General features: G+C 48.1%; 1 protein-coding gene and 1 long non-coding RNA gene across 3 annotated transcripts in view; one reads left to right on the forward strand and one right to left on the reverse strand.

The window, feature by feature from the left end:
• LOC309518156 overlaps window positions 1–26,470 on the reverse strand; it is a 350,853-nt gene that overhangs the window by 39,566 nt on the left and 284,817 nt on the right. The gene's annotated exons all lie outside the window — the stretch shown is intronic.
• On the forward strand, window positions 1,048–24,820 carry WRAP53 (WD repeat containing antisense to TP53). 2 transcript variants are annotated; one of them, XM_082197735.1, is made up of 11 exons: window positions 1,048–1,133; window positions 3,690–4,151; window positions 6,489–6,587; window positions 9,907–10,015; window positions 13,014–13,102; window positions 15,224–15,314; window positions 15,931–16,063; window positions 17,888–18,096; window positions 19,801–19,904; window positions 20,989–21,141; window positions 23,884–24,820. In XM_082197735.1, exons 2-11 carry the CDS (start codon window positions 3,874–3,876, stop codon window positions 24,080–24,082), a joined length of 1,464 nt encoding a protein of 487 aa, XP_082053861.1. In that variant the 5' UTR covers window positions 1,048–1,133; window positions 3,690–3,873; the 3' UTR covers window positions 24,083–24,820. The 2 variants fall into 2 exon arrangements, with proteins under 2 accessions (XP_082053861.1, XP_082053862.1); XM_082197736.1 differs by lacking the exon at window positions 1,048–1,133 and adding an exon at window positions 1,208–1,222.

A 26,470-nucleotide genomic window follows, 5' to 3' on the forward strand; every position in this document is an offset into this window, starting at 1 on the left:
CCAAAGTCTTGGAGCCTCAGCTTCAGGATCTGTCCTTCTAGTGAGCACTCAGGGCTGGTTTCCTTCAGAATGGAGAGGTTGGATCTTCTTGCAGTCCATGGGACTCTCAAGAGTCTCCTCCAGCACCAGAATTCAAAAGCATCCATTCTTCTTGATGGTCCAGCGCTCACTTCCATACATCACTACTGGGAAAACCATAGCTTTAACTATACGGACCTTTGTCGGCAAGGTGATGTCTCTGCTTTTTAAGATGCTGTCTAGGTTTGTCATTGCTTTTCTCCCAAGAAGCAGGCGTCTTTTAATTTCGTGACTGCTGTCACCATGTGCAGTGATCATGGAGCCGTAGAAAGTAAAATCTCTCACTGCCTCCATTTCTTCCCCTTCTATTTGCCAGGAGGTGATGGGACCAGTGGCCACGATCTTCGTTTTTTTGATGTTGAGCTTCAGACCATATTTTGCACTCTCCTCTTTCACCCTCAATAAAAGGTTCTTTAATTCCTCCTCACTTTCTGCCATCAATGTTGTGTTATCTGCATATCTGAGTTTGTTGATATTTCTTCCAGCAATCTTAATTCTGGCTAGGGATTCATCCAGCCCAGGCTTTCGCATGATAAATTCTGCATATATATATATATATATATATATATATATATATATATATATATATATAAATGAGCATTACCATATATCTAAGACCTCAAAATTCCTATCACAACTGCAGGGTTTTTGTAAGCCACCCTGTTAGCCGCAGACTTCCTTTTCTCTTTTTCCATTTTGCATTGCCCTTGGCCAACACCGGCACCCTCCTCCTCCTGCCACCTTCTTTGTTCGGGACGTGGAGCGCGGACACGCGACTGCCCATTCACACGCCTCTGGCAAAACTCGCGGGTTCCATTCCCGCAACCCCGCCCACCCCGTTGCAAACCCGGAAACTCTCCCTCCAAACACCGAGGCGCCGCGCGCCGCTCTAACAGCCTTTCGTATCTCTATGGGTAGGCTGGGGGGGCGGAGCGTCACGCGAGAGGTAGCCCGAGCCTTCCAGCTCTCGCGAGACGCGAGTGGGCGGAGCCGGCGGGGTGTCATGGCCGCCTCCAGTGGCTGCCCATGAGTTGCTGTTGGGGAGCTGCTGGGAGGTAAAGGGGCGCTCCTGTTCTCTGGGCGGGGGGAGATTGGGGGGGGCTTTTTCTGTAGTTGCACCCCCGACCCTCTCCCCTTAAAATAGGTAATTTATTTACTTTTATTTATTGCGCCTGCACTTTGTATTTGGTTTTTTAAAAATTATAATTTTTATTTATTTTCCATTTTATAATATATAATCACATCATTATTCTCCACTTTCTGGCTCTATAGAGCCTGTCCACTTCCTTCCCTCCCACCTCGTGGCTTCCAAAATTCACCTTTTTATCAGAGCATTTAATACGTTTTAATTAAACTCTAATTAATTTTAATTAAACTCGTTACAAGGTACCTCAAGATTTAAATAAACGTGAAAAGGAAGATGATTTCTCATTACAAGGCTTCAGGCAATCCTAGCGGTGATGTTAATGGCTTACAATGTTTTTTCAAATACTGGATAAATTATTCCAATCTTTTTGGAATACTTGATCGTGCTGGTTTTGGATTTTTTTCCGTCAGCTTCACCACTTCTGCAAAGTCCATCATTTTCGTCGTCTTCTCTTCTATTGCACCTGTACTTTGGAACTCCCTGCCTGTTGACATCTAGAGTTCGCTGTTCTCTTTTTTAAAAAGCCCAAAACATTCTCGTTTACACAAAGCTGCTTGGAAAGTTGGCATGAATCTTGATCTGCTTTAATGTTTTCACTTTCATATGTTTTAAAGTACGTCTGTGATCTTTCCTTCCCACAATTTTATTGCTGTTCCTTTTTGTGAAGCAATTTGAGGTTTGTTCGTTTCACTTTCTCGGATTTTATCACTTTTTGTGAATGGCTTTGAGGTTTGTTTCTTTCATTACAATCGATACATCATTATTATTCATTTCCTTTCAACGCCACTTTCTGTTTTTATGTGTGTGTGGGGGGGGGGATCTCAAAGTGGTTTGCAAGCCTTTTATATATTAAATTTGTATGCCACCTCAGGGTGGGTCACAGCATTAAAAATACAAAATAAAAACACAAAGCCCACGTTAAAACATCCAAGTAAAACAATCCAGAATGAAATATCACAGAAGAAAGTCAAGTATAAAGTATGCGTTCGAAACAACATAATTAGCAGGAAACTGAAATATTATCTTGAAAGATTTCAAAATAAAACATGCAGCATAGTTAACAAAAAAGGTTATCATAAAAACATTACAAAGAAGGTCAAGTACAGAAGGCACATTTAATGCAGCGGTGTTAACAAAAAAATTATCATAAATGTTTCAAAAGAAAACATTACTAAAGGAAGTCTAATATAAAATGCACATTTAAAACAGCATGTGTAGCAGAAGAACAAAAAATTAATATTATGAATTTTATGAAATAAATAATATTCCAGCTTTTCAGCTCGGAATATGTGGTTCTCCATGTCATTTAATCCCCAACAACAACCTTGGGGTAAGTTAGGAGGAGAGAGGCAGTGATTCAGTGAGCTGCTTCATGTATTCGAGTGGAGGAATTTGAACCCTGGTCTCTCTCCTAGGTCCTAGTTCAGCACTCTTAACAACTTGCCCACCACTGGCTTTCTTTGCAGTTATTATTTTCAGCACTCTCAGTAGGCCTGGGGAGCAACAGGAGTACAGGGGGGCTGGTCTCCCACCCCCAAGTAGCTTAAACACTAAAACTTAGCACACGGTGACTTTAAAAAACCTGCGGGAAACTATTCTGTTCCTTCAGTCTTACTCCGGCAATTAAGAGTACATCTTCCACAATACAGTTATCTGATTCCTGATTTTGACGTTTTTTGTTTGGCTTTATGTGTAAATCTTGTAACCCGCTCTGGTATTTTTTCTATGAATAGAGGTATATGCTAATTCACAGCTAATTCTCCCCTGGTCTCCTCGCTGGCTCAAATAGGACTAATTCAGCCAGTTAGCCCTGGTGATCATCTAATGTTTATTGGATAGATTTCCCCCCTAAATTGATTTTTGAATTCTGAATTTATTATTACATTTTATACTGTATTTTATGCTGTTTTTTGTTGCATCAATTAAGTGTTTTAAATCTGTTGTTATCTGCCCTGAGCCCGGTTTTCTGAACCGGGAAGGGCGGGGTATAAATAAACAATTGTCCCGCTGCTGTCCCTTATTGATGATGTCCCTTAAATTTCCCGGGTTTCAAAGGAAGCAGCTCCTCTCCCTCCCTCCCTGCCGGCCAGGGAGGAGGGAGGCTCCAACTGTGTTGCTTGGCTGCGTTGCTCACCCAAGAAGGAGTCTGAGAACGACTGGGGGGTGGATCTTGCATGCCTTGTGCCGATCAAATCGGCCGCGTTGCCTGGGGACTCGCCTTTGCTCAGCGCTTCCCAGCAGAGAGGTGGTGGTGGTTTTCCTTGCCGCATCCCCTTTGCCGGGTTGCTGCGCTGTGGGAACCACCGCTTGAGGCTTCGTTTGGCTGCTGGTTGACTAAAATCCCTTATTTTGGCTGCTGAACCCTTATTTTCGAGGCTGCTGGTCCCTTATTTTCAAATCTGTAAGTTGACAGCTATGGTCTGGGCATTCTTATTTATTTTGCAACTTTTTCCTTTCCGTGCAGAATCCTTCCTCCCTCTCGGCAACCTCCATCTTCTTCCGTTGGGATGAATGAAGCACCCGGCGCTGCGGTACACTCAAGCTTTCCCTGGTGGTCTGGCTTACATAAACACTGTCCTCTTAGTAGTAGTAGTAGCGGTGGCGCCTCTTAGGAGCAGGGCTTAAGGAGACACTCCAAGGCTTGTGTGATGGATGCCGAGCCGCCCCTTGACCATCAGGTTGTGCTGGAACTGGAGCAGCCAGACGACAGCAAGGTGGACCCTGGGGCCATTTCTGGACCTGCGGCAAAGGTGCCAAGGCTAAATGGGGGCCAGGAAGAAGAGGGGGCTGCTGTGGAGGCAGTTCCTGGGCCCAAACCCCCGAAGGAAGAACCCGAGATCGGGGAGACAGCGCATCACCTCAAGGAAGAAAAGAAGGAAGACGCGATTGATGGAGGAGAAATGTTGGCAGAGGAAGGAGAGTATTAGTGAGTGTCGGGTCTTGCTTTGCAGGCAGATGGGTGGAGGACCAGCTCAGATTGATCCTTTGCCCAGTTCAGGGAGGGGAAATAATAATAATAATAATAAATTTTATTTATATCCCGCCCTCCCCAGCCGAAGCCGGGCTCAGAGCAGCTAACATCAAATATATAACACATTAACATAAAATCAGACAATCAATTAAAATACATCCTCAAATCAGATCAGGATCAGAATAAAATCCAATCAGATGGCAACCCACAGATTAGGGTTGGGGACCTTAAATGCTCACCAGACCCAACTGTTTGTGCTGAACTTATACGGGCCTGTGAGAAAAATTGGGAGGCCGCTTTCATGCAAGTCCTTATGAAAGGGGAGAGGGAGTCAGACTGAACCCCGACCAAAGGCCTGGCAGAACAGCTCCGTCTTGCAGGCCCTGCGGAAAGATGTCAAGTCCCGCAGGGCCCTCGTCTCTTGGGACAGAGCGTTCCACCAGATCGGGGCCACGGCTGAAAAGGCCCTGGCTCTGGTTGAGGCCAGCCTAACCTCTCTGTGGCCTGGGACCTTCAGGATGTTTTTGTATGCAGACCGTAAGTTCCTCTGTGGGACATACCAGGAGAGGCGGTCCCGTAGGTGCGAGGGTCCTAGGCCGTATAGGGCGTTGAAGGTTAAAACCAGCACCTTAAACCTGATCCTGTACTCCACCAGGAGCCAGTGCAGCTGGTGTACAGCTGGTATAGAAAGATGATTTTTAAAATTATTGATTTAATATTTGTGTTCCGCTTTCCCAACAACAAATGTTTAGCTCAAAGCATCTCACAATAATCACAATAGCCGCTTCTTCTTTTTTAAAATGCAATTGCTATACTATTAAACACAGCATTGGCTAAATGCACTTAAAGGCATGAGCTGCCAGCGTGGCTTATCTCACCAAAATTGCTTAGAAAGGTGCCTACACATTTTGTTTCATAACTTTCTTTGTTTTACTTGAAAAAAGAAGTAAACTTAGCCTTTGCCCTCTTGCAGGCATGAGCCCTAGTGTATTTGCTCTTTTTGCACTGTTATAAATCTGGTCGTGCAAATAAAAGCAGGTTCAGTTGCATAATCCAAGATCACTTAAGGATTTACACAGTTAAGGCCTGCAGGCTCTCACTCCTTAACATTACAAACAGGATGCTTAACTTCAGTTTACTTGTACTCAGTTTGCCACACTAGTTGTGGTGTTTAACGCATAAGGGCAGAACAATAGCAGCTACTGGGAGACCACAGAAGCCAGCTTCACGGACCTTTCAGTTACGCACATTTAGGAATTCCATCGCCTTTACACATGCGTAGAAATTAAGCCTCACGGTAAGCAGAGTTGCAACGGCCTTGTCGGAAGAGCAAAAGTAGCGTCGTAGGTACAGCCTTGAGTGAAAACAAGGCCATAGATCAGTGTTTTTCAACCTTTTTTGTGCAAAGGCACACTTGTTTCATGAAAAAAATCACGAGGCACACCACCACTGTGTGCGGAGAGGGAGATGTCAGAGCCCCGCCGCTCTCTATGGAGAATCGGATGAGAGCGGACCGCCTGTCCGCTCTCATCCGATCCCATCCGATCTGATCCCCACCCAGGATGGATGGAAAATAGGGTGGACACAGTCCGGCGCCCGCCTAGTGGGCGAAAAATTGACTTTTTTTTAAAAAAAAAATCTTTCGAATTTTTCAATTTTTCCCACGGCACACCAGGCAACATCTCACGGCACACTAGTGTGCCGCGGAACAGTGGTTGAAAAACACTGCCATAGATTCATCTATCAGTGCTAGAAAAATCCCTCACTCATCTTCACAGCCAGCTTGAAACCCTTACACCATCATTCACTGTTCTCTTCAAACTTACTCTTACTGCTTATTCCACTGTGTATATTGATACTTTGATCCACCACAAATTGCAGGGGGGCTGGATTTCAGAGTTCTCTTTCTGAGGGTGAGGCCCCAGCGTGTCTGAGCGAAGGGGGTGGTCTCCTGTATCCTTTATTATTATTATTATTATTATTATTATTATTTATTAGAAATAGGGGTAGAGGTTTGAGATAGGGATTGGACTTAGGGTCAGGGATAGGGTTGTCCTTGTTATTATTATTAGGGATTAGGGAGCTGCCCAGAGTGACAGGGGAAACCCAGCCAGATGGGCGGGGTATAAATAATAAATTATTATTATTATTGCAGTATTCCTATAGAAGCTCCTGCCCTTCCTTTTGGGCTGGATCCTGGGAGGGGAATGGGATGTTAGCAAGCTTCACAAGGGGGTGGCTGGGTGTTCCTGGCTTAGCACAGCGTGACTTTCCTTTTCCTCCCCCTTCTAGCTTCCCGACCTACGATTTTTCGCAGGCCCCCAAACCTCTGACAGGCTCCTGGGTGGAGTACAGCCACATACCGGAGAATTTCCTTAAAGGCTGCAAATGGTGAGTGGACTGGAATTGTAGAACTGTAGATTTGGAAGGGACCCCTAGGGTCATCTAGTCCAACCCCCTGAATCACAGCTGAAGAACCCCTGACCGATGGCCGTCCAATCTCTGCTTAAAAACCTCCCAAGCAAGGACAGTCCACAACGTCCCGAGGGAGACCGTTTTCACTGTTGAGCAGCTCTCACAGTCAGAAAGTTCTTCCTGGTGTTCGAGTCGGAATTTCCGTTTCTTGCCACCCAGTTCTTCTGATTTCCTGGCTTTTGTAAGGAGCAAAAACACGCACTGCTCCCTTCGCTCTCCGCCTTCGTCACTGGCAAATGTTGAAGCTGAACTATAGTTGTCCAGAATAGTTGGATTTTGGGACACTCCCACCACATGTGGAGGTATGTGCCTGTGGAGGTGCACCCTCTCCAGCATTTTGGTGACGTTCCTGGGCGTATTAGCGCTAGTTTTCTTGGTGTTAGGTACCACCTGTAGGTGATTTTCAGAGTGAGTTCTTTTCTTTTTGTTGATATGGATGGAAAGGGGGGTTTAGACCATATTCTGGTCCATTGAGTGGGGTTAATCTCATAACCTATGTCATTCTCCCATTGTTTTTTGATTGCATCTAGGGAGTTTGTGGGATTTTGTAGTACTATTTTGTATATTGTGGAAACCATCCCTTTACCATGTCCCTTTATTGTTAGGAGGTTTTCGAAGGTTGTCAGGGGCCTAGCTGCTGCTGATTTTACTACTGGATTGTTTAAGAGGGCATGTAATTGGTGATGTGTTAACCAGGACATTTGGGTGTCTTCTAGTTTGTCTTGTATTTCTTGTGTTGACAAAGGTTTGTTATTTTTATAGAAGTCTATTATAGAAGTCTATAAGATGATATAGACGTGGGTGGCGCTGTGGGTTAAACCACAGAGCCTAAGGCTTGCCGATCAGAAGGTCGGCGGTTCGAATCCCTGCAACTGGGTGAGCTCCCGTTGCTCGGTCCCAGCTCCTGCCAACCTAGCAGTCTGAAAGCACGTCAAAGTGCAAGTAAATAATAGGTACCGCTCCGGCGGGAAGGTGAACGGCGTTTCCGTGCGCTGCTCTGGTTCGTCAGAAGCGGCTTAGTCCTGCTGGCCACATGACCTCCCGGAAGCTGAACACCGGCTCCCTCGGCCAGTAAAGTGAGATGAGCGCCACAACCCCAGAGTCGGCTACGACTGGACCTAATGGTCAGGGGTCCCTTTACCTATTAGATGATATAAGCCTTTGGTTTGCCAGGTTTTCAGCTGGAGGTTTTGTGCTGCATGATGGAATAATGGGTGGTACGCCAGGGGAATTAGTGGGGATGGGGTTGGGGAAGCTGAACTATAGTTGAACTGTGGAACTCCCTTCCACAGGAGGCTGCGATGGGCTTTAAAAGGTCTGGACAAATTCATGGAGGGGGAGAGGGCTATCGATGGCTCCTAGTCAAGATGGCTGTGTTCTGTCTCCCCAGTCAGAGGCAGCGATCCTCCTAGTTTCTGGAAACCACAGGAGGGGAGAGCTGCTCTCGTGCTCAGATCTCGTTTGAAGTTTTCCTGCAGGCATCCGGTTGCTCACTGTGAGACCAGGACACTGGACTAAATGGGCGATGGGCCTGATCCAGCACTCTCTAAGAAGATGGTGTTTTCTTCAACCCTTTCACAGCTTATGAAAAGGCCCCTTCCTTCTAATAACTTGTTGTCTTGTTGGTCTCTGACTTCTCTTCTTGAGTAGAGTTTGAGAACTCTTTTTAAAAATAATTTTTGTTAATTTTACAATTTAGAATACTCATTTAAACATCCTCAAAATATCAGTGATTTCCCCTCTTCACTTTCTGTGGTTCGTTTTGTACATCATAAATCCCTGCATGTTTTACATAAACTAAAGCATTTCTTAAGGAAAGCAGCCCTGAGTGCTCACTGGAAGGACAGATCCTGAAGCTGAGGCTCCAAGACTTTGGCCACGTCATGAGAAGAGAAGACTCCCTGGAAAAGACCCCGATGTTGGGGAAGGTGGAGGGCGCAAGGAGAAGGGGACGACGGAGGACGAGATGGTTGGATAGTGTTCTCAAAGCTACAAACATGAGTTTGACCAAACTGCGGGAGGCAGTGGAAGACAGAAGTGTCTGGCGTGCTCTGGTCCAGGGGGTCACGAAGAGGCGGACACGACTAAACGACTAAACAACAAAACAACAACAAAGCATTCAGTATTCCATTATTACATCCATCAAAACTTATTTACATTGTTGATTTTATCTTAATGCTGCCGACATTTTTCAAGTGTACACAATTTCTCCCCATATATTCAACAAACATTTTCCAATCTTCTTTAAACATATGTTTTTCTTGATCTCTTATTCTATATGTTAGGTCCACAAACACTGAATATTCCATCAGTTTAAGTTGCCGTTCTTCTTTGGTTGAGACCTCACTTGTTTTCCATTTGGGGGCTAACAAAACACGGGCCGCAGTAGTGGCATACATAAATAACCTTTTTTGACGCCTGGGAATTTCCATCTGAATTATCCCCAACAAAAAAGACTCTGGTTTTTTTGTTTGTTTGTTTGTTTTTTTGGAAAGGTACTTTAAAACGGTTTTTTCCATTCATTATGAATTATTCTCCAATACCCTTTTACAGGTCCACCACAAATGAAAGAATGTTCCCAGTTTGGAAACACTTGATGGACAGCAATGGGCCGTTCCTTTGGAAGGGGGGGCAGGGAAAGATGGGGATGGGGTAATCATATTTGGGGAGACGGGTTGTGTGTTATCTCTTTCCCCTCTTGCTGTATAACTTGGCTTCCCTGAGCCTCAAAACGATTGTTTGGGCCCGTGGCCTATCATAGTCTGGACCATGGGTAGGCAAACTAAGGCCCGGGGGTCAGATCCAGCCCAATTGCCTTCTAAATCCAGCCCATAGACGGTCTGGGAATCAGCGTGTTTTTACATGAGTAGAATGTGTCCTTTTATTTAAAATGCATCTCTGGGTTATTTGTGGGGCCTGCCTGGTGTTTTTACATGAGTAGAATGTGTGCTTTTATTTAAAATGCATCTCTGGGTTATTTGTGGGGCCTGCCTGGTATTTTTACATGAGCAGAATGTGCCCTTTTATTTAAAATGCATCTCTGGGTTATTTGTGGGGCATAGGAATTCATTCATTCCCCCCCCCAAAAAAAAATAGTCCGGCCCCCCACAAGGTCAGAGGGACAGTGGACTGGCCCCCTGCTGAAAAAGTTTGCTAACCCGTGGTCTGGACAAACAAGGGAATAAGTTGCCACTCTGCTCAATAACAGTGTGCCCCTTCCCACCTCTCTCCCCAGGGCTCCTGACGGGACTTGCCTGCTCACCAACAGTGCTGACAACACCCTGCGGATCTACAACCTCCCTGCTGAGCTGTACGCGGAGGAATGGGGGACCATCTCTGAAATGGTTGGTAGTGGTATGAGCGCCGAGTGTGCGTCTTGCCTGCCTGCCAGCGCATGTTTGCGTCGGGAGGGGAAGAGGCAAATTCTCCTGTGGCAGAAATCAGGGGGCCTCTGGACCTCCCAAAGTTGCTGGACTTCCCTTCCCATCATCCCAAACCATTGGCCATGCTGGGGGGCAGTGTGGTGGCGATGGGGAATTGCAGCCCCAGAAATACCTGGAGGTGCTGTAGGTGTCAGAAGCTCATCCCTACACTCGAGTAAGACCCTGGCAGAGACACATGCCCGACTGGCATGTTCCCTCCCTCCTGGTCGATCGTTCGGGAGCTTCAAAAGCTTTCTTCAGCCCGAACATCACAGCGACCGATGCCAACAGGCATCGGCACACTTAGGGATCCGCAGAGTTTGCACAGTTCGCGTGACAGACCTCAGGAACTCAGCATTTTGGCTAATCTACTTTATTTACATATAAACACACACGGAGCACTGCAACATGGCTCCCTCTCTCTAGCAGCAGACAGCAAAGAGAAATAACAAATAATAATAATAATAATAATAATAATAATAATAATAATAATAATAATAATAATAATAATAATAATATATTATTTATACCCCGCCCATCTGGCTGGGTTTCCCCAGCCACTCTGGGTGGCTTCCAACAAAACACTAAAGTACAGTAACCTATTAAACATTAAAAGCTTCCCTAAACAGGGCTGCCTTTAGATGTCTTCTAAAAGTTTGGTAGTTATTTTTCTCTCTGACATCTGGTGGGAGGGCGTTCCACAGGGCGGGCGCCACTACCAAGAAGGCCCTCTGCCTGGTTCCCTGTAACTTGGCTTCTCGCAGCGAGGGAACCGCCAGAAGGCCCTCGGAGCTGGACCTCAGTGTCCGGGCAGAACAGTTCCACTTCACAGTAACACAAACATCCTGTTTCCGTCACTTCCCACTTTGTGGAGTCAAAACATATACCGTCATGTGAAAGACAAAAATCCCATGACTGCAATCATGGAGCAGGAATTCTAACAGCGGGTTCCACATGGGGGGTGAGCGGTGAGATTCCAGAGTTTGCCGGCGATGCTAAATGGTTCAGGGTCCTCAAAACGAGATGGGGTTGAGCTCCGAAAGGACCTCTCCAAAGTTAGCAAATGGCGTGGTAAAGGGACATAGGCAGTTCAGCGAAAACAGGTGCAAAGCGGTGCGTGCAGGGGCAGAAATATTCCTAACATCCATGGGTCTGAACTGGCATGATTGGCCGGGAATGAGGCCTCGGGCAGGTAGCAGATCACTCAATGAAGACATAGACCCAGAACGCAGCAGCGTGCAAGCTGTGAAAATAAGGCAGATTCTGTGACCATGAGGGAAGGAACTGGAAACAAAACTAGTGATAGTGTTACACAAATTATTATTATTATTATTATTTATTATTATGGGGAAGTGTGTGGAACAGGTCTCGATGTTTCGATTTCTGGGAATGAGGTTGAGAGATGACCTAACCTGAGGAGAAAACAGTAAAGACCTGATGAAGAGAGCACAGCAGAGGTTATATTTTCTGAGAATCCTCCGGAAAAATAATCTCTCAAAGGACCTGTTGATGGCATTTTACCATTGTACTGTGGAGAGTGTATTAACATATGGTCTGTAACTTATGGTCTCCGTGTGTGGTTTGGGAGCTGCACGGCCAGGGAAAAAACAATGCTGTCCAGGGTTGTAAAGACTGCGGAGAGAATAACTGGGTGCACTCTTCCCACCTTGGATCAAATCTATGCTTCCAGGTGCCATAAGAAAGCTGCAGAGATAGCGCAGGATAATGCGCACCCCAGAAATGATCTCTTTCAGCTTCTGCCTTCTGGAAGAAGGAACAGGGTTATATAGACTAGGACTAGCTACCTGAGAAACAGTTTCTATCCAAATGCGATTTTGGTTTTAAACGCAGTGTAAGGTAGTCTCTATGGGAGTATATTGTATTTAATTATGGGGTATCTCAGAGTTTTTAGGGGGCTAACCAGGCTGGGATAGCAGGCTTGTTGGTTTTTGAATGTGTGATGTAGATTTTTTCAATTTCGTTGTTCTGTATGGGACAATGACAATAAAGATTACCATATCACATTATTATTATTATTTATTTATTTATTTATTTATTTATTTATTTATTTATATATATATATATATATATATTTGCTTTCGTAGATTTTCACGGGTATAGGAATGCAGGTTTTGGTGTCTTCGGGTGTCTTCCCGTGTAAGAGTCGGGGTGTCTGTGCGACGTTTCGACGAGGTCTCACTCGTCATCTTCAGGCTGGTGCTTTCGGCTTCTTGTTACTGGGCTCCAGTTACTTGTTACTGGGTTCCCTCAAGTAATTAAGGAACAAAAGAAGAAAAGGCACACTAATCTAGGAACTTCCTCTCTACCCAGAACGTTGGAGGCTATACACCACACCCCTCAACAGTATTTATAGGAACTCAAACACCAGACTCTGCTCTGTTCCAGTAACAAGAAGCCGAAAGCACCAGCCTGAAGATGACGAGTGAGACCTCGTCGAAACGTCGCACAGACACCCCGACTCTTACACGGGAAGACACCCGAAGACACCAAAACCTGCATATATATATATATATATACCACCCTCCATCTGAAGATCTCGGGGCGGTTCACAGGATAAAAACTCAGGATAAAAGCACAAGATAAATAGTTAAAACAAAAACAAAACACTTTGTTTGGAATACGGTTCTGGTCTTGCCTCAGAAAGGGATTTTGTGGAGCTGCGAAAGGTCTCGCCAGCCTTGCTCTTCCCTAGAGCGCAGAACAGAGGAGGATTCTGGGAAAGACCTCGCGTCGCTTTCCCAGGCGCGAATCTTCCTTTGTGTGGGACGTCAAAGAGTGTGGGGGCAGGAAAGACTGGGTGGGGGCCAGTCTTCTAGACTAACGCAGGAAATATTTCTGCAAAGGTTGCAATCTCTGCTCCAGACAGGGTGCTCATTTCTCTCTCTCTCTCTCTCTCCAGAGTCCCGTCTTGCGCATGGCCGAAGGAGACACCGTCTACGATTACTGCTGGTTCCCGCTGATGAACTCCTCCGACCCGCAGACTTGTTTGTAAATCCATCTTTCCCCTCTTTTCCCCCCCCCTGCCTTCCTCTTCTTCCCCAGTTGCTGGTGGGAATAAAAAAGAAAGAAAACATTTTGCCAAGTAGCCGGAAGAGGCTCGAGCTTTGAACAGCCCCATGAGAGGCGTCCAGAAAAGCCAATTGCCGAAATAATTGAACGCTGCCTTAATTAAATTAACTGAATTGAAATTAATCAACGCCTAATTAGAAAGATGGGGCTTTGGAAAGGGAGCTGGAACCTGTACGTCCCCTGCCTTGGCATTGTGGTTTGACAGGTGGGCGGGTAATAGACAGTTTACACTTATCAGTTACAATAATGAATTAATCATCTATAATCGATTAAAATAGCAGCAAATCACAATGCATAAAATACCGCAAATCATACAAAAGGATGTAAAAGGATTAAATTTAAGAAACAAACACACACAACTTATAAAATTATTTTCAAAACAAAACAAAACGAAAAAACTATTCTTGAATTCTCCTCTCAACTGCCTCTGCTGTTCTCAAAGTCACGGTCTGGGAACGGCTCCCAGGGTGGGGGGCGGGGGGCAGGCAAGGCAGGTGGAAGCCATTGCCTGCAGACATTGGGCCACTCCTCGTCCTGTTCTTGCAGCTGCCAGCCAGATGCCCCAGTGGGAGACCTCCCTATTAACTGCGGCCAGCAAAATTCTTGCAAGGATCTTAGCAAACCGTCTCTTAACAATATCTGAGTTGACCCTTCCTGAATCCCAAAATGGTTTTCGGCCTTCTAGGGAAACAGTGGAAATGATTTTCACCGCTCGACAGCTCCAAGAAACATGCAGAGAGCAAAACCAACCTCTGTATATGGCGCTTATTGATTTGACTAAGGCTTTCGACACTGTAATAATACTAATAATTTATTATTTGTTCCCCGGCCACTCTGGGTGACTTCCAACAAAGATTTAAAATATATTAAAATGTCACACATTAAAAACTTCCCTGAACAGGGCTGACTTCTAAATGTCAGGTAGTTGTTTATCTCTTTGACATCTGGTGGGAGGGCGTTCCACAAGGAGGGCGCCACCACCGAGAAGGCCCTCTGCCTGGTTCCCTGTAACTTGGCTTCTCGCAGTAAGGGAACCGCCAGAAGGCCCTCGGAGCTGGACCTCAGTGTCCGGGCTGAATGATGGGGGTGGAGACGCTCCTTCAGGTATACTGGGCCTTTGAGGCCATTTAGGGCTTTAAAGGTCAGCACCAACACTTTGAATTGTGCTCGGAAACGTACTGGGAGCCAATGTAGGTCTTTCAAGACTGGTGTTATGTGGTCTCAGCGGCCACCCCCAATCACCAGTCTAGCTGCCGCATTCTGGATTAGTTGTAGTTTCTCAGTCACCTTCCAAGGTAGCCCCACATAGAGCGCATTGCAGTAGTCCAAGCGGGAGATAACTAGAGCATGCACCACTCTGGTGAGACAGTCTGCGGACAGGGAGGGTCTCATCCTGCGTACCAGATGGAGCTGGTAGACAGCTGCCCTGGACACAGAACTGACCTGCGCCTCCATGGAAAGCGGTGAGTCCAGAGTGACTCCCAGGCTGCGCATCTGGTCCTTCGGGGGCACAGATACCCCATTCAGGACCAGGGAGTCCTTCACACCAGCTCCCCCTGTCCCCCAAAAACAGTACTTCTGTCTTGTACTGTAGATCGTAATGCCCTGTGGACTGTCCTCCTGAAAATTGACTGCTCAGATAAATTTGTGAATGTCATTCGGCTCCCCCATGATAATACGACAGCAGCCATCGCAGATAACAGTAGCTCTCAAAGCGAACCGTTCACAGTGGGATCAGGTGTTAAACCTCCGAGCAGAACCCCCCAGTGCAAGAGCACATTCCCCCCTCACTGTTAATTCAGAAGCATCGCTCCCTCCAGTTGCAGAGGCAGGGCACAGCCCCGCCATCACTAGCCCTCTGCTCCACGAATTTGCCAGGGCTCATCCAGGGTTTGTCTTTGGCATTTATGCCCAAGTGCAGGGTGGCACTGGAAAGTGAGCGAGCACTGCCCACCCTTTTGCCTGCCCCTTCCTTTCCAGCTCACCCGGCCCCCCGGCTGCCCCTCACTGGCCCTCCTTCTGCTTCTCTGCCCCTTGCAGTGTTGCCAGCAGCAGCCGGGACAATCCCATCCACATATGGGATGCTTTCTACGGAGACCTGCGCGCCACCTTTCGACCCTACAATCACCTGGTGAGCATGTGCCCGGGGGGTGGGTGGGTGTCGCTGGCTTTGCCCAGCAGACGTGGTGTGGGCAATAGCAACGCCCTAAAGGTCCCAGGCCCTAAAGAAGTCAGATTAGCCTCAACCAGAGCCGGGGCCTTTTCAACACTGGCCCCGGCCTGGTGGAACGCTCTGCCTCATGAGACCAGGGCCCCACGGGATCTGATTTCTTTCCACAGGGCCTGTAAGACAGAGTTGTTCCACCTGGCCTTTGGTTTGGAATCAACTTGATCTCCTTCCCCTCGTTCCTTTTTCCTTTCTCCTTCTGTGATGGAACTCCTATTTGGGGACTTCCCTGGCTTTTTTCTGGCCCACGTAGGACCAGTCTGAATAGTTGGCCTTGATGATGACTTGATGTTTTTATCCCCAAAAAGGTTTTTGATTGAGTTCTACTGAAAGGAGGCTGCATTTTAATGTTGTGTTTTAACCTTGTTTTTTAAGCTGTATTCTAATCAATTGTTTTTATACCTGGTGTTAGCCGCCCTGAGCCCAGTCTTGGCTGGGGAGGGCGGGGTATAAATGAAAATTATTATTATTACTATTCTCCTGGAGTTGGTTCCCGCTGACCCTCCCATTTTCTCGCCAGGATGAGCTGACGGCTGCCTACTCCTTGTGCTTCACCCCGGACGGCTCCCAGCTCTTCTGCGGCTTCGACAAGATCGTGAGGGTGTTTGACACGGCGCGGCCCGGGCGCATGTGCGAAAACAGGCCCACCCTCGGTGAGTCGGCCTCAGATCCATCCGGGGAGTTTCTGGGCAAAGCAACATCTCCCCTTCTCGGGTGCTTTGGGGCTGAGGGACCCGTTGGCGTGTCTCGATGGGGCCAGGAGCAAAACGGTGGAGGCAGGGATCTGGGCAGGGTGGTGTCCTGGTCTGAGTGTTTGGACTACGACCCGTGAGACCAGAGTTCAAATCCCTCTCGACCCATAAAGATTCCTGCCGTTCTCGGCCTCGCCAAGCTCGCTGGGCTGTCGTTGGGATTAAATGAGGAGGGGGTGTACCATGAGAAAAAAGCTGGGATACTAATAAGTCCCAGTGCCAACAGCAGCCAGTCATAACCTTAGAAAGGTAAAGGTAAAGGGACCCCTGACCATTAGGTCCAGTCGTGGCTGACTCTGGGGTTGTGGTGCTCATCTCGCTTTATTGGCTGAGGGAGCCGGCGTACAGCTTCCGGGTCATGTGGCCAGCAGGACTAAGCCGCTTCTGGCAAACCAGAGCAGCGCACGGAAACGCCGTTTACCTTCCCGCCGGAGTGGTACCTATTTATCTACTTGTAATGGCGTGCTTTCGAACTGCTAGGTTGGCAGGAGCAGGGACTGAGCAACGGGAGCTCACCCCATCATTGCAGGGATTTGAACCGCCGACCTTCTGATCGGCAAGTCCTAGGCTCTGTGGTTTAACCCACAGCGCCACCCGCGTCCCCCATAAGCTTAGAAACCTTGGCTCAGATCAGATGTGTGTGTTTTTTAAAATGAGGTAAACGGCTGTTGCACCGCTTTGGGAAGCCTAACAATTGCATGTTGGTGTTGTATAAGAAAAAAACTGCTCCCTTTCCCTTAAGGGAGCCCATACAGAGCCCTTAAGTGGGTTCCCTATTGGCCGGAGAAAATAACAGACTCCGACCAGAGAATATTGAGAAGCAAATCAGCTAGTAAGCCTGATCTTTATTAAACTGTTGCAACAGGGTCCCCCGCTCACTGCGTGCAGGAGGGAGGAGAGAACCCAGAACAAGCTTCTATATAGACTTCTGAAACTGCCCACCCTGTAGCCCAAGACCACCCCCCAAAGCATCGTACATACATCACAGAAGGAGGCGGTCTACAGCAGAAATCCTGTCTGCCAGGAGACCTGATAATGGTCACTTCAGTTCTTGACTCCAGGTCACAGGCTCGCCCTGTTCCTACACAAATACGCCCTTAAGACAGGATTTGTAAGCAAAAGTCAATGGGAAGGCTTTCTCTATTTCCTCCCACCTTGCAGAGAAATACACTGAGAGTCAAAACAGCTTCAGGATTGCTCTCCTGTACTATTTCAGACACGTGGTTTCTATACTTGCGTATGCGTTTGCCTTGTACATTTATGAACATTTATATGTGAGACTTTAGAATTCTTATAACAGTGTTGACGCGCCTCCTCTGGAAAGTTGTCCCATAACCTTGGGGGCAGTTGCAGAAAAGGCCCTGCTGCGCCCTGCATCTGTCCCTGCTCTCCTGAGCACAAGAGCAGCCTGTTGGATCAGGCCGACGGCTCTCCTAGTCCCGGCATCCTGTTCTCGCAGTGCGACCAGCCTGTGGGAAACCCAATGAGCAGGATCCGAGCGCAAGAGCCCCTTCCCGCCCCAGCAACCAGGATCCAGAAGCATCTCTGCCTCCGACCATGAAGGCTAGCAGCCCTCGATAGCCCTCTTTGAATTTGTCCAGTCCTCTTTTGAAACCACCCAAGCCGGTGGCCACAGCTGTCTGCTGTGGGAGGGAGTTCCGCAGGTTAACGCTGCGCAGAGAAGCCCTTTCTCTCCTCTAACCTCTCCCCTCTCCGGTCCCCCAGTGAAGAAACAGGGCCAGAGTGGGATTATTTCCTGCATTGCCTTCAGCCCGACGCAGCCCATCTACGCCTGCACCTCGTACTCCAAGACAGTGGGCCTCTACTCCCAGGCGGAGGGCGACCCCCTCACCATGCTACACGGGCACCAGGGGGGCGTCACCCACGCCCTCTTCTCCCCGGACGGCTTCCACCTCTTCACCGGGGGGCGCAAGGTGAGAGCTTACCTGTGGGGGGGAAGCTGAGGGCTGGGCGCAGGCGCGAGGGGCATTGTGGGCCGGGCCCTTAAGAACCCATTGAGTCCAGCATCCTGTTCTCACAGTGACTAATGGTAATAATAATAAATAATAATAATACAGTGGTGCCTCGCAAGACGAAAAGAATCCGTTCTGTGATTCTCTTCGTCTAGCGGTTTTTTCGTCTTGCGAAGCAAGCCCATTGAAGGATTAGCGGATTAGCGCTATTAGCAGCTTTTAGTGGCTTTTAGTGGCTTATCTGCTGATCAGATCAGCTGATAAGCGGCTTAGCGGGGGGGGGGGAGGAAAAAAAACCAGCAGGAACTCGCAAGACATTGTCGTCTTGCGAAGCAAGCCCATAGGAAATTCGTTTTGCGAAGCACCTCCAAAACGGAAAACTCTTTCGTCTAGCGAGTTTTCCGTCTTGCGAGGCATTCGTCTTGCGGGGCACCACTGTAATTTATTACTTGTAACCCTGTCCATCTGGCCGGGCCTCCCCAGCCACTCTTGAGCTGCTCCCAACAGGATATTAAAAACACAATACAGTGGTACCTCGGGTTAAGAACTTAGGTAATTCGTTCTGGAGGTCTGTTCTTAACCTGCGGTACCACTTTAGCTAATGGGGCCTCCTGCCGCCGCCGCGCGATTTCTGTTCTCATCCTGAAGCAAAGTTCTTAACCTGAGGTACTATTTCTGGGTTAGCGGAGTCTGTAACCTGAAGTGTCAGCAACCCGAGGTATCACTGTAAAACATCAAACATTAAAAACTTCCCTAAACAGGGCTGCCTTCAGATGTCTTCTAAAATTTTGGTAGTTATTTTTCTCTTTGACATCCGACGGGAGGGAGTTCCACAGGGCAGGCGCCACCACCGAGAAGGCCCTCTGCCTGGTTCCCTGTAACTTGGCTTCTTGCAGTGAGGGAACCGCCAGAAGGCCCTCGGAGCTGGACCTCAGTGTCCAGGCTGGACGATGGGGGTGGAGATGCTCCTTCAGGTCTACTGGGCCTTTGAGGCCATTTAGGGCTTTCAAGGTCAGCACCAACACTTTGAATTGTGCTCGGAAACGTCCTGGGAGCCAGTGTAGGTCTTTCAAGACCGTTGTTATGTGGTCTCGGTGACCGCTCCCAGTCACCGGTCTAGCTGCTGCAATTTTATTTATACCCCGCCCTCCCCGGCCAGAGCCGGGCTCAGGGCGGCTAACACCAATAATATTACAATAAAACATAATAGGAAAAAACCCAATTTAAAATACAGGTTAAAATTCAATTTAAAATGCAGCCTCATTTTAAAAGTAGCCCATAAATCAGTCCTCAACTCTATGAATTTGCCTAATCCTCTTAAAGCCATCCGGGTTGCCTGTCCTGTGGGAGTGAGTTCCACAGTTTAACACCCACGCAAAATGCTTCGTTCGCCCAGCCTTCAGTTATTTCTGGCAAGTGTGGACTTTATCCTCTCTTTCCTGGGAATACGTGGGGGAACAGGAGTGAGACTTCAGGTTCCCCCATCTCCCTCGAAGTCTGGGGCAGCATTCCCCAACCCGGTGCTCCCAAGCTGGTTTTGTCTATCAATCCCATCAGCCCCAAGCAGCACAGACCAAAACCAGCTGGAGGGGGCGCCACCTTGGGGAAGGCCGGCCTGGGGGAAGCGGCCTGTGATGGGGGCTTGCTGTTGCCTTTATTTTCCAGGACACTGAGATCCTCTGCTGGGACCTTCGGCAGCCAGGCGAGGTCCTGTTTTCTGTGTCCCGGACAGTTGCCACCAACCAGAGGCTGTATTTCGACTTAGATCCGTGAGTGCACCCTTCTCGCCCTACAAGATGATATCCTTTTCTTTGTTTATTTATTTTTGTTTAAATAATACAGGAAAACAACAACAACAAATACGAAAGAAAGGGGCTGTAAGACAGAGCTATTCCGCCTGGCTTTCAATTTGAACTTAGCCTGATCTTTTATTCCCTTTCCTTCCCTCCCCCTCCCCTTTTTATGAAGATTACCCACTCTGGGATCCCACAGCTAATTCTCCCCTGGTCTCCTCGCTGGCCCAAATAGGACCAATTCAGCCAGCTAGCCCTGGTGATCATCTAATGCTTATTGTATGGATTTCCCCCCTAAATTGATTTTTGAATTCTGAATTTATTGTTATTCACGTTTTATACTGTATTTCATGCTGTTTTTTGTTGCATCAATTAAGTGTTTTAAATCTGTTGTTATCTGCCCTGAGCCCGGTTTTCTGAACCGGGAAGGGCGGGGTATAAATAAACAATTGTCCCGCTGCTGTCCCTTATTGATGATGTCCCTTAAATTTCCCGGGTTTCAAAGGAAGCAGCTCCTCTCCCTCCCTCCCTGCCGGCCAGGGAGGAGGGAGGCTCCAGCTGTGTTGCTTGGCTGCGTTGCTCACCCAAGAAGGAGTCTGAGAACGACTGGGGGGTGGAGCTTGCATGCCTTGTGCCAATCAAATCAGCCGCCTTGCCTGGGGACTCGCCTTTGCTCAGCGCTTCCCAGCGGAGAGGTGACGGTGGTTTTCCTTGCTGCATCCCCTTTGCCGGGTTGTTGCGCTGTGGGAACCACCGCTTGAGGCTTCGTTTGGCTGCTGGTTGACTAAAATCCCTTATTTTGGCTGCTGATCCCTTATTTTCAAATCTGTAAGTTGACAGCTATGGTCTGGGCATTCTTATTTATTTTGCAACTTTTTCCTTTCCGTGCAGAATCCTTCCTCCCTCTCTGCAACCTCCACCTCCTTACGCTGAGATGTTGTTGCATCGCTTAAGTGTTTTAAATTTGTTGTTAGCCGCCCTGAGCCCGGTTTTCTGAACCGGGAAGGGTGGGACATGAATAAAAAATCTATTATTATTATTTACTATTTTTCCTCCGCAGGAGTGGGAGATTTCTCCTGAGCGGCGACACAGAAGGACTGGTCAGCGTCTGGGACACGGCTCGGGGCCCCAGCAGCAGCAACAACCCGGCTCACCCCCTTCTGGACCCCACCTTGCAGTTCCAGGCTCTGAGTGACTGCGTCAACGGGATCAGGTACTTATTGGGGGGGGGGGTGTTGAGGCCCTGCCCTTGATTCAGAGGTGGAAATGGGGTTTTAGGACCCCTGAGGGTTGGGATTATTGCAGATATTTGAAGATCTCTCCTCTCGGTTTCTTCTTCCCCAGGCTAATAATAATAATAATAATAATAATTTATTTATACCCCGCCCATCTGGCTGAGTTTCCCCAGCAACTCTGGGCGGCTCCCAATCAAGTGTTAAAAACAGTACAGCGTTACACATTAAAAACTTCCCTGAACAGGGCTGCCTTCAGATGTCTTCTGAATGTCAGGTAGTTGTTTATCTCTTTGACATCTGGTGGGAGGGCGTTCCACAGGGCGGGCGCCACTACCGAGAAGGCCCTCTGCCTGGTTCCCTGTAGCCTCACTTCTCGCAATGAGGGGACCGCCAGAAGGCCCTTGGAGCTGGACCTCAGTGTCTGGGCTGAACGATGGGGGTGGAGACGCTCCTTCAGGTCTACTGGGCCTTTGAGGCCGTTTAGGGCTTTCAAGGTCAGCACCAACACTTTGAATTGTGCTCGGAAACGTACTGGGAGCCAATGTAGGTCTTTCAAGACCGGTGTTATGTGGTCCCGGCGGCCACTCCCAGTCACCAGTCTAGCTGCCGCATTCTGGATTAATTGCAGTTTCCGGGTCACCTTCAAAGGTAGCCCCACATAGAGCGTGTTGCAGTAGTCCAAGCAGGAAATAACCAGAGCATGCACCACTCTGGTGAGGCAGTCTGCGGGCAGGAAGGGTCTCATCCTGCGTATCAGATGGAGCTGGTAGACACAGAATTGACCTGCGCCTCCATGGACAGCGGTGAGTCCAAAATGACTCCCAGGCTGCGCACCTGGTCCTTCGGGGGCACAGTTGCCCCATTCAGGACCAGGGAATCCCCCACACCCGCCTGCTCCCTGTCCCCCCAAAACAGTACTTCATGCCCAAATCTGTCAGCCATTCCTGCTGAGGCCTGTTGATGGACTGGCACTGAGGGTGGGTGGGTGGCACTCCCCTCACCCTTACTTGCCCACCCAATGTCAGGGACTGGACTGAAGGGGAATGGTGGGGACCTTGCACTTCCTGAGAAGAGGGAGACAGTATAGATTTAGAACAGTGATTTGCAGAAACTCCAGCGGGTGCAGAATGCTGCGGCGAGGCTCCTTACGGGGTCCTTGCCGTGGGATCACATTCATCCAGTGCTTTACCAGCTGCACTGGCTCCCGGTGGAGTACAGGGTCAGGTTTAAGGTGCTGGTTTTGACCTTTAAAGCCCTATGTGGCCTAGGACCCTCGTACCTACAGGACCGGTTCTCCTGGTACGCCCCGCGGAGGACCTTACGGTCTTCAAACAAAAACATCTTGGAGGTCCCAGGTCACAAGGTGGTTAGATTGGTCTCAACTAGGGCCAGGGCCTTTTCAGTACTGGCCCCGACTTGGTGGAACGCTCTGTCCCAAGAGACTAGGGCCCTGAGGGACTTGACATCTTTCCGCAGGGCCTGCAAGACAGAGGTGTTCTGCCTGGCCTTTGGTTTGGACTCAATCTGACCCTTATGTTTCCCTCCCCTTATGGTTTTGAACTATGGGCTACTATTAAAATGAGGCTGCATTTTAACCTGTATTTTAAATTGGTTCCCCCCCCCTTCCCTATTATGTTTTTATTGTGATTTTACTGGTGTTAGCCACTCTGAGCCCGGCTCTGGCCAGGGAGGGCGGGGTATAAATAAAATTATTATTATTATTATTATTATTATTATTATTATTATTATTATTATTCAGAGGCTGCAGAGGGGAGAAGCTAGGAAATATTGGGAGGGGAGCAGGAGGAAGAAGGAGAAGTATCACCGGGGAGAGACAGCTGACAGACGGAGTCTTTAGAAAGCATTCCAGATCCCTCACTTCTCCCAGAACTAGGCAGGCATTGAGAGTAGGAGAACAGAACCTTTATGCACATGTGGTAGGACTGCGTGAAGATAAGAGAATTTTGGCATATAATATACAATGAACTCAAAAAGATCTTAATAATAATAATAATAATAATTATTATTATTATTATTATTTATTATTTGTAACCCGCCCATCTGGCTGGGCCTCCCCAGCCGCTCTGGGCGGCTTCCAACAAAGATTAAAAATACATTAAAATGTCACAGATTAAAAAGTTCCCTGAACAGGGCTGCCTTCAGATGTCTTCTGAATGTCAGGTAGTTGTTTATCTCTTTGAGATCTGGTGGGAGGGCGTTCCACAGGGCGGGCGCCACCACCGAGAAGGCCCTCTGCCTGGTTCCCTGTAGCTTAGCTTCTCGCAAGGAGGGAATAAAATACCATGGTGAGAACTTCTTGTGTCCCCAGCCATGAGGGAGGGGGATCGGACACTGAGATACAGCTCCAAGGGCCTTCTGGCGGTTCCCTCATTGTCAGAAGTGAGGTTTACAGGGAACCAGACAGAGGGCCTTCTCGGTGGTGGCACCTGCCCTGTGGAACGCCCTCCCTTCAGATGTGAAGGAAATAAGCAGCTATCTTCTCTTTAAAAGACATCTGAAGGCAGCCCTGTTTAGGGAAGTTTTTAATATTTAATGCTGTATTAACACTTGATTGGAAGCCGCCCAGAGTGGCTGGGGAAACTCAGCCAGATGGGCGGGGTATAAATAATAAATTATTATTATTATTATTATTATTATTATTATTATTAGGTTCCCTGAAGCCTGACCCCCCCCCCCGTCTTTCTGCCTCCTTCTCTTAGCCTCCACCCCAGCCTGCCCCTTCTGGCCACGGCTTCCGGCCAGCGCAAATTCCCCGACCTGTGGGACAGCGAGGACGACGACCAGGAGAAAGGGAGAAGGCCGTCCGCTCGCCACCAAGACCACGGTGACAACTCTCTCCAGCTGTGGTGGTGTTCCCCGGGCACCGGGGCGGAGGAGAAGCCCCAGGCCGCCCCGTAGCCTCGGCCCCCTTCCTCGTGCCTCCCGGGTTTGCCAGGCGGCCCAACGCCAACGCTTGATACTGCCACAGGGCTGCGAGGGTGTGGGACCTCTGGCGTGCCACAGGTGCCCTCGGTCCATGAACGTCGCCGTGTTTATATGTTTCTACGTGTGGCGCTTTTGTACCAAAGAGAGAACGTGCGTCGTGCGAGGGGACGTTTGAAAACTGTGTGTTTTTTGACAGGATGGAGCTGGGTGTTGCCGTAGGGACTAGATTTTCTGCATGCTCTGAAGGAGAGATGTTGGGTCAGGGCAGAATTGTCACTGTGCCTCTGTGGGTCGGTGGCACGAGGGTAAGGAATCTCTCCTGTCCCCAAAAAACCAGCATTTTTCTTCTCTCGCCCGGCTAGCGGAAGCACTAGCTCCACGCAGGGGAAAGATTTTGGGGCACCTGTGTGTCGATCTGAGTCTTGTCCTTGGGAACTGTATGTATGTATGTGTGTGTGTTTCCTGTTTTTTATATAAGGGGAGAAGAATTGGATTTTTCCATTGCCCCCCACTTTTCTGTGCTCTGTAAATAGTTTTCCACCCCTTGCCCAACGGGTGGGCCGTGGTGCTGACTCGCTTGGGGGAGGGCAGGGCTGTTGTGGTGGGTTTTGTGAATGTTCGTCACCAGTTGCTATTTCCTGACGAAAGAATACGTCCTCTCATTGGCAAGTAAGTGATGCAGGTGATTAATAAAAGTTTATGATGATTGTAGCTCTTTTTCCTAAGTCTTTGCCTTTCTGTAGGGGGAGGGCGTTGGTGCGAATTCCGACACAGGATTACGAAAAGATGCAGAGAAGGTGCTGTTTCTGCACATGCGTGCGGTGCGGTTTAGCGCTTTTGCGCATGCGTGCACGGCGAAACCCAGAAAAACACTTCCGGGTTTGCCATGTACGTATCCCGAAGGATACGTAACCAGAGGTGAACGCAACTAGAGGTACCACTGTACTTTGAAAGGTCTAAGACTTTTCCTGCCTGTTCTGAAATTAGGATTTTTAATTATTTTTTAATCTTAAAAACAGAGAACCTTGTTTCATGCAAACATCCGCTGTAAAAATGTATGTTAGTCCTGCAAGGTAAGTTAATGCAGAGAACTTGCGGTGTATTTTTAAATACAGGCTTTCAAGTTGCATGGGTTTCTGTTGGGGTGGGGAGAATTTGGGGCTTGTGATCATTGCAAATCTTGGCCCTCACTTTTACATGGAAATAGGTCAAACAAGGGATGAAGTTTGAAGCTTGTTGTTTAGTCGTTTAGTCGTGTTCAACTCTTCGTGGCCCCATGGACCAGAGCACGCCAGGCACTCCTGTCTTCCACTGCCTCCCGCAGTTTGGTCAAACTCATGCTGGTCTCTTCGAGAACACTGTCCCACCATCTCGTCCTCCGTCATCCCCTTCTCCTTGTGCCCTCCATCTTTCCCAGCATCAGGGTCTTTTCCAGGGAGTCTTCTCTTCTCATGAGGTGGCCAAAGTATTGGAGCCTCAGCTTCAGGATCTGTCCTTCCAGTGAGCACTCAGGGCTGATTTCCTTCAGAATGGAGAGGTTTGATCTTCTTGCAGTCCATGGGACTCTCAAGAGTCTCCTCCAGCACCAGAATTCAAAAGCATCCATTCTTCGGCGATCAGCCTTCTTTATGGTCCAGCTCTCACTTCCATACATCGCTACTGGGAAAACCAGAGCTTTCACTATAAAGACCTTTGCTTTTTAAGATGCTGTTTGAAGCTACCCACATTTTAAAATGGCCATTGTGGATGAGATAAGGGGGGAATATTCTTGGTGCGCAAATAATTTCTAGTCCTTTATCTCAGATAAGCAGGAATCATTGTTTGAATTGCTTGTTTTATTGGCTATTATGAAACGGGTGCTGCACGACTCGCTAAGTACCATAAGGGGGCAGCCTCTCCCCACAGATTTCTTGCTTCTGTAAATCTATGAGATTCCACAGTTGGGTATTGTGATTGCAGTTGAGGAATTTAAAGAAAAATCTGTTTGTTCCCTTCCCTTCCCGCCCCCCACCCGACATTATTTCTGAGCCGATCACCCAGCCCCCCCCTGTCTTTTTGCAGAATATATTAATGGGAGGTGGGGCGAGAAGGAAAGCAGTTCCACGCATTTGGGGCAGCCTAGAAGGTCTTGCCTCAGGAAGGTTTTCCAGAAATTTTGAAAGGCAAACAATCCTAGTAAGCTTATTATTCATTAAATTTGTTAGTCCCTTATGGGGGGAGTACTGGGTGGTTGTTTTTAGTTTGATCTTGTATTTTGAGGTTTTATATTTTGATTTTATTCTGCGAACTGCCCTAGGACCTGCGGGTATAGGGCGGCATAGAAATTCAGTAAATAATAATAATAATAATGGGATGCGGGTG

Source organism: Podarcis vaucheri, assembly GCF_965113315.1.
Source record: "Podarcis vaucheri genome assembly, chromosome: 13".
NCBI lineage: Eukaryota > Metazoa > Chordata > Lepidosauria > Squamata > Lacertidae > Podarcis > Podarcis vaucheri.

Coding starts and splice junctions, on each gene's coding strand:
- WRAP53 (XM_082197735.1), top strand. CDS start 3,874: ATGGATGCCGAGCCGCCCCTTGACCATCAGGTTGTGCTGGAACTGGAG. Junction 13,103..15,223: donor TCCGACCCGCAGACTTGTTT/GTAAATCCATCT, acceptor TGCCCCTTGCAG/TGTTGCCAGCAGCAGCCGGG. Junction 18,097..19,800: donor TCTTCACCGGGGGGCGCAAG/GTGAGAGCTTAC, acceptor TTTATTTTCCAG/GACACTGAGATCCTCTGCTG.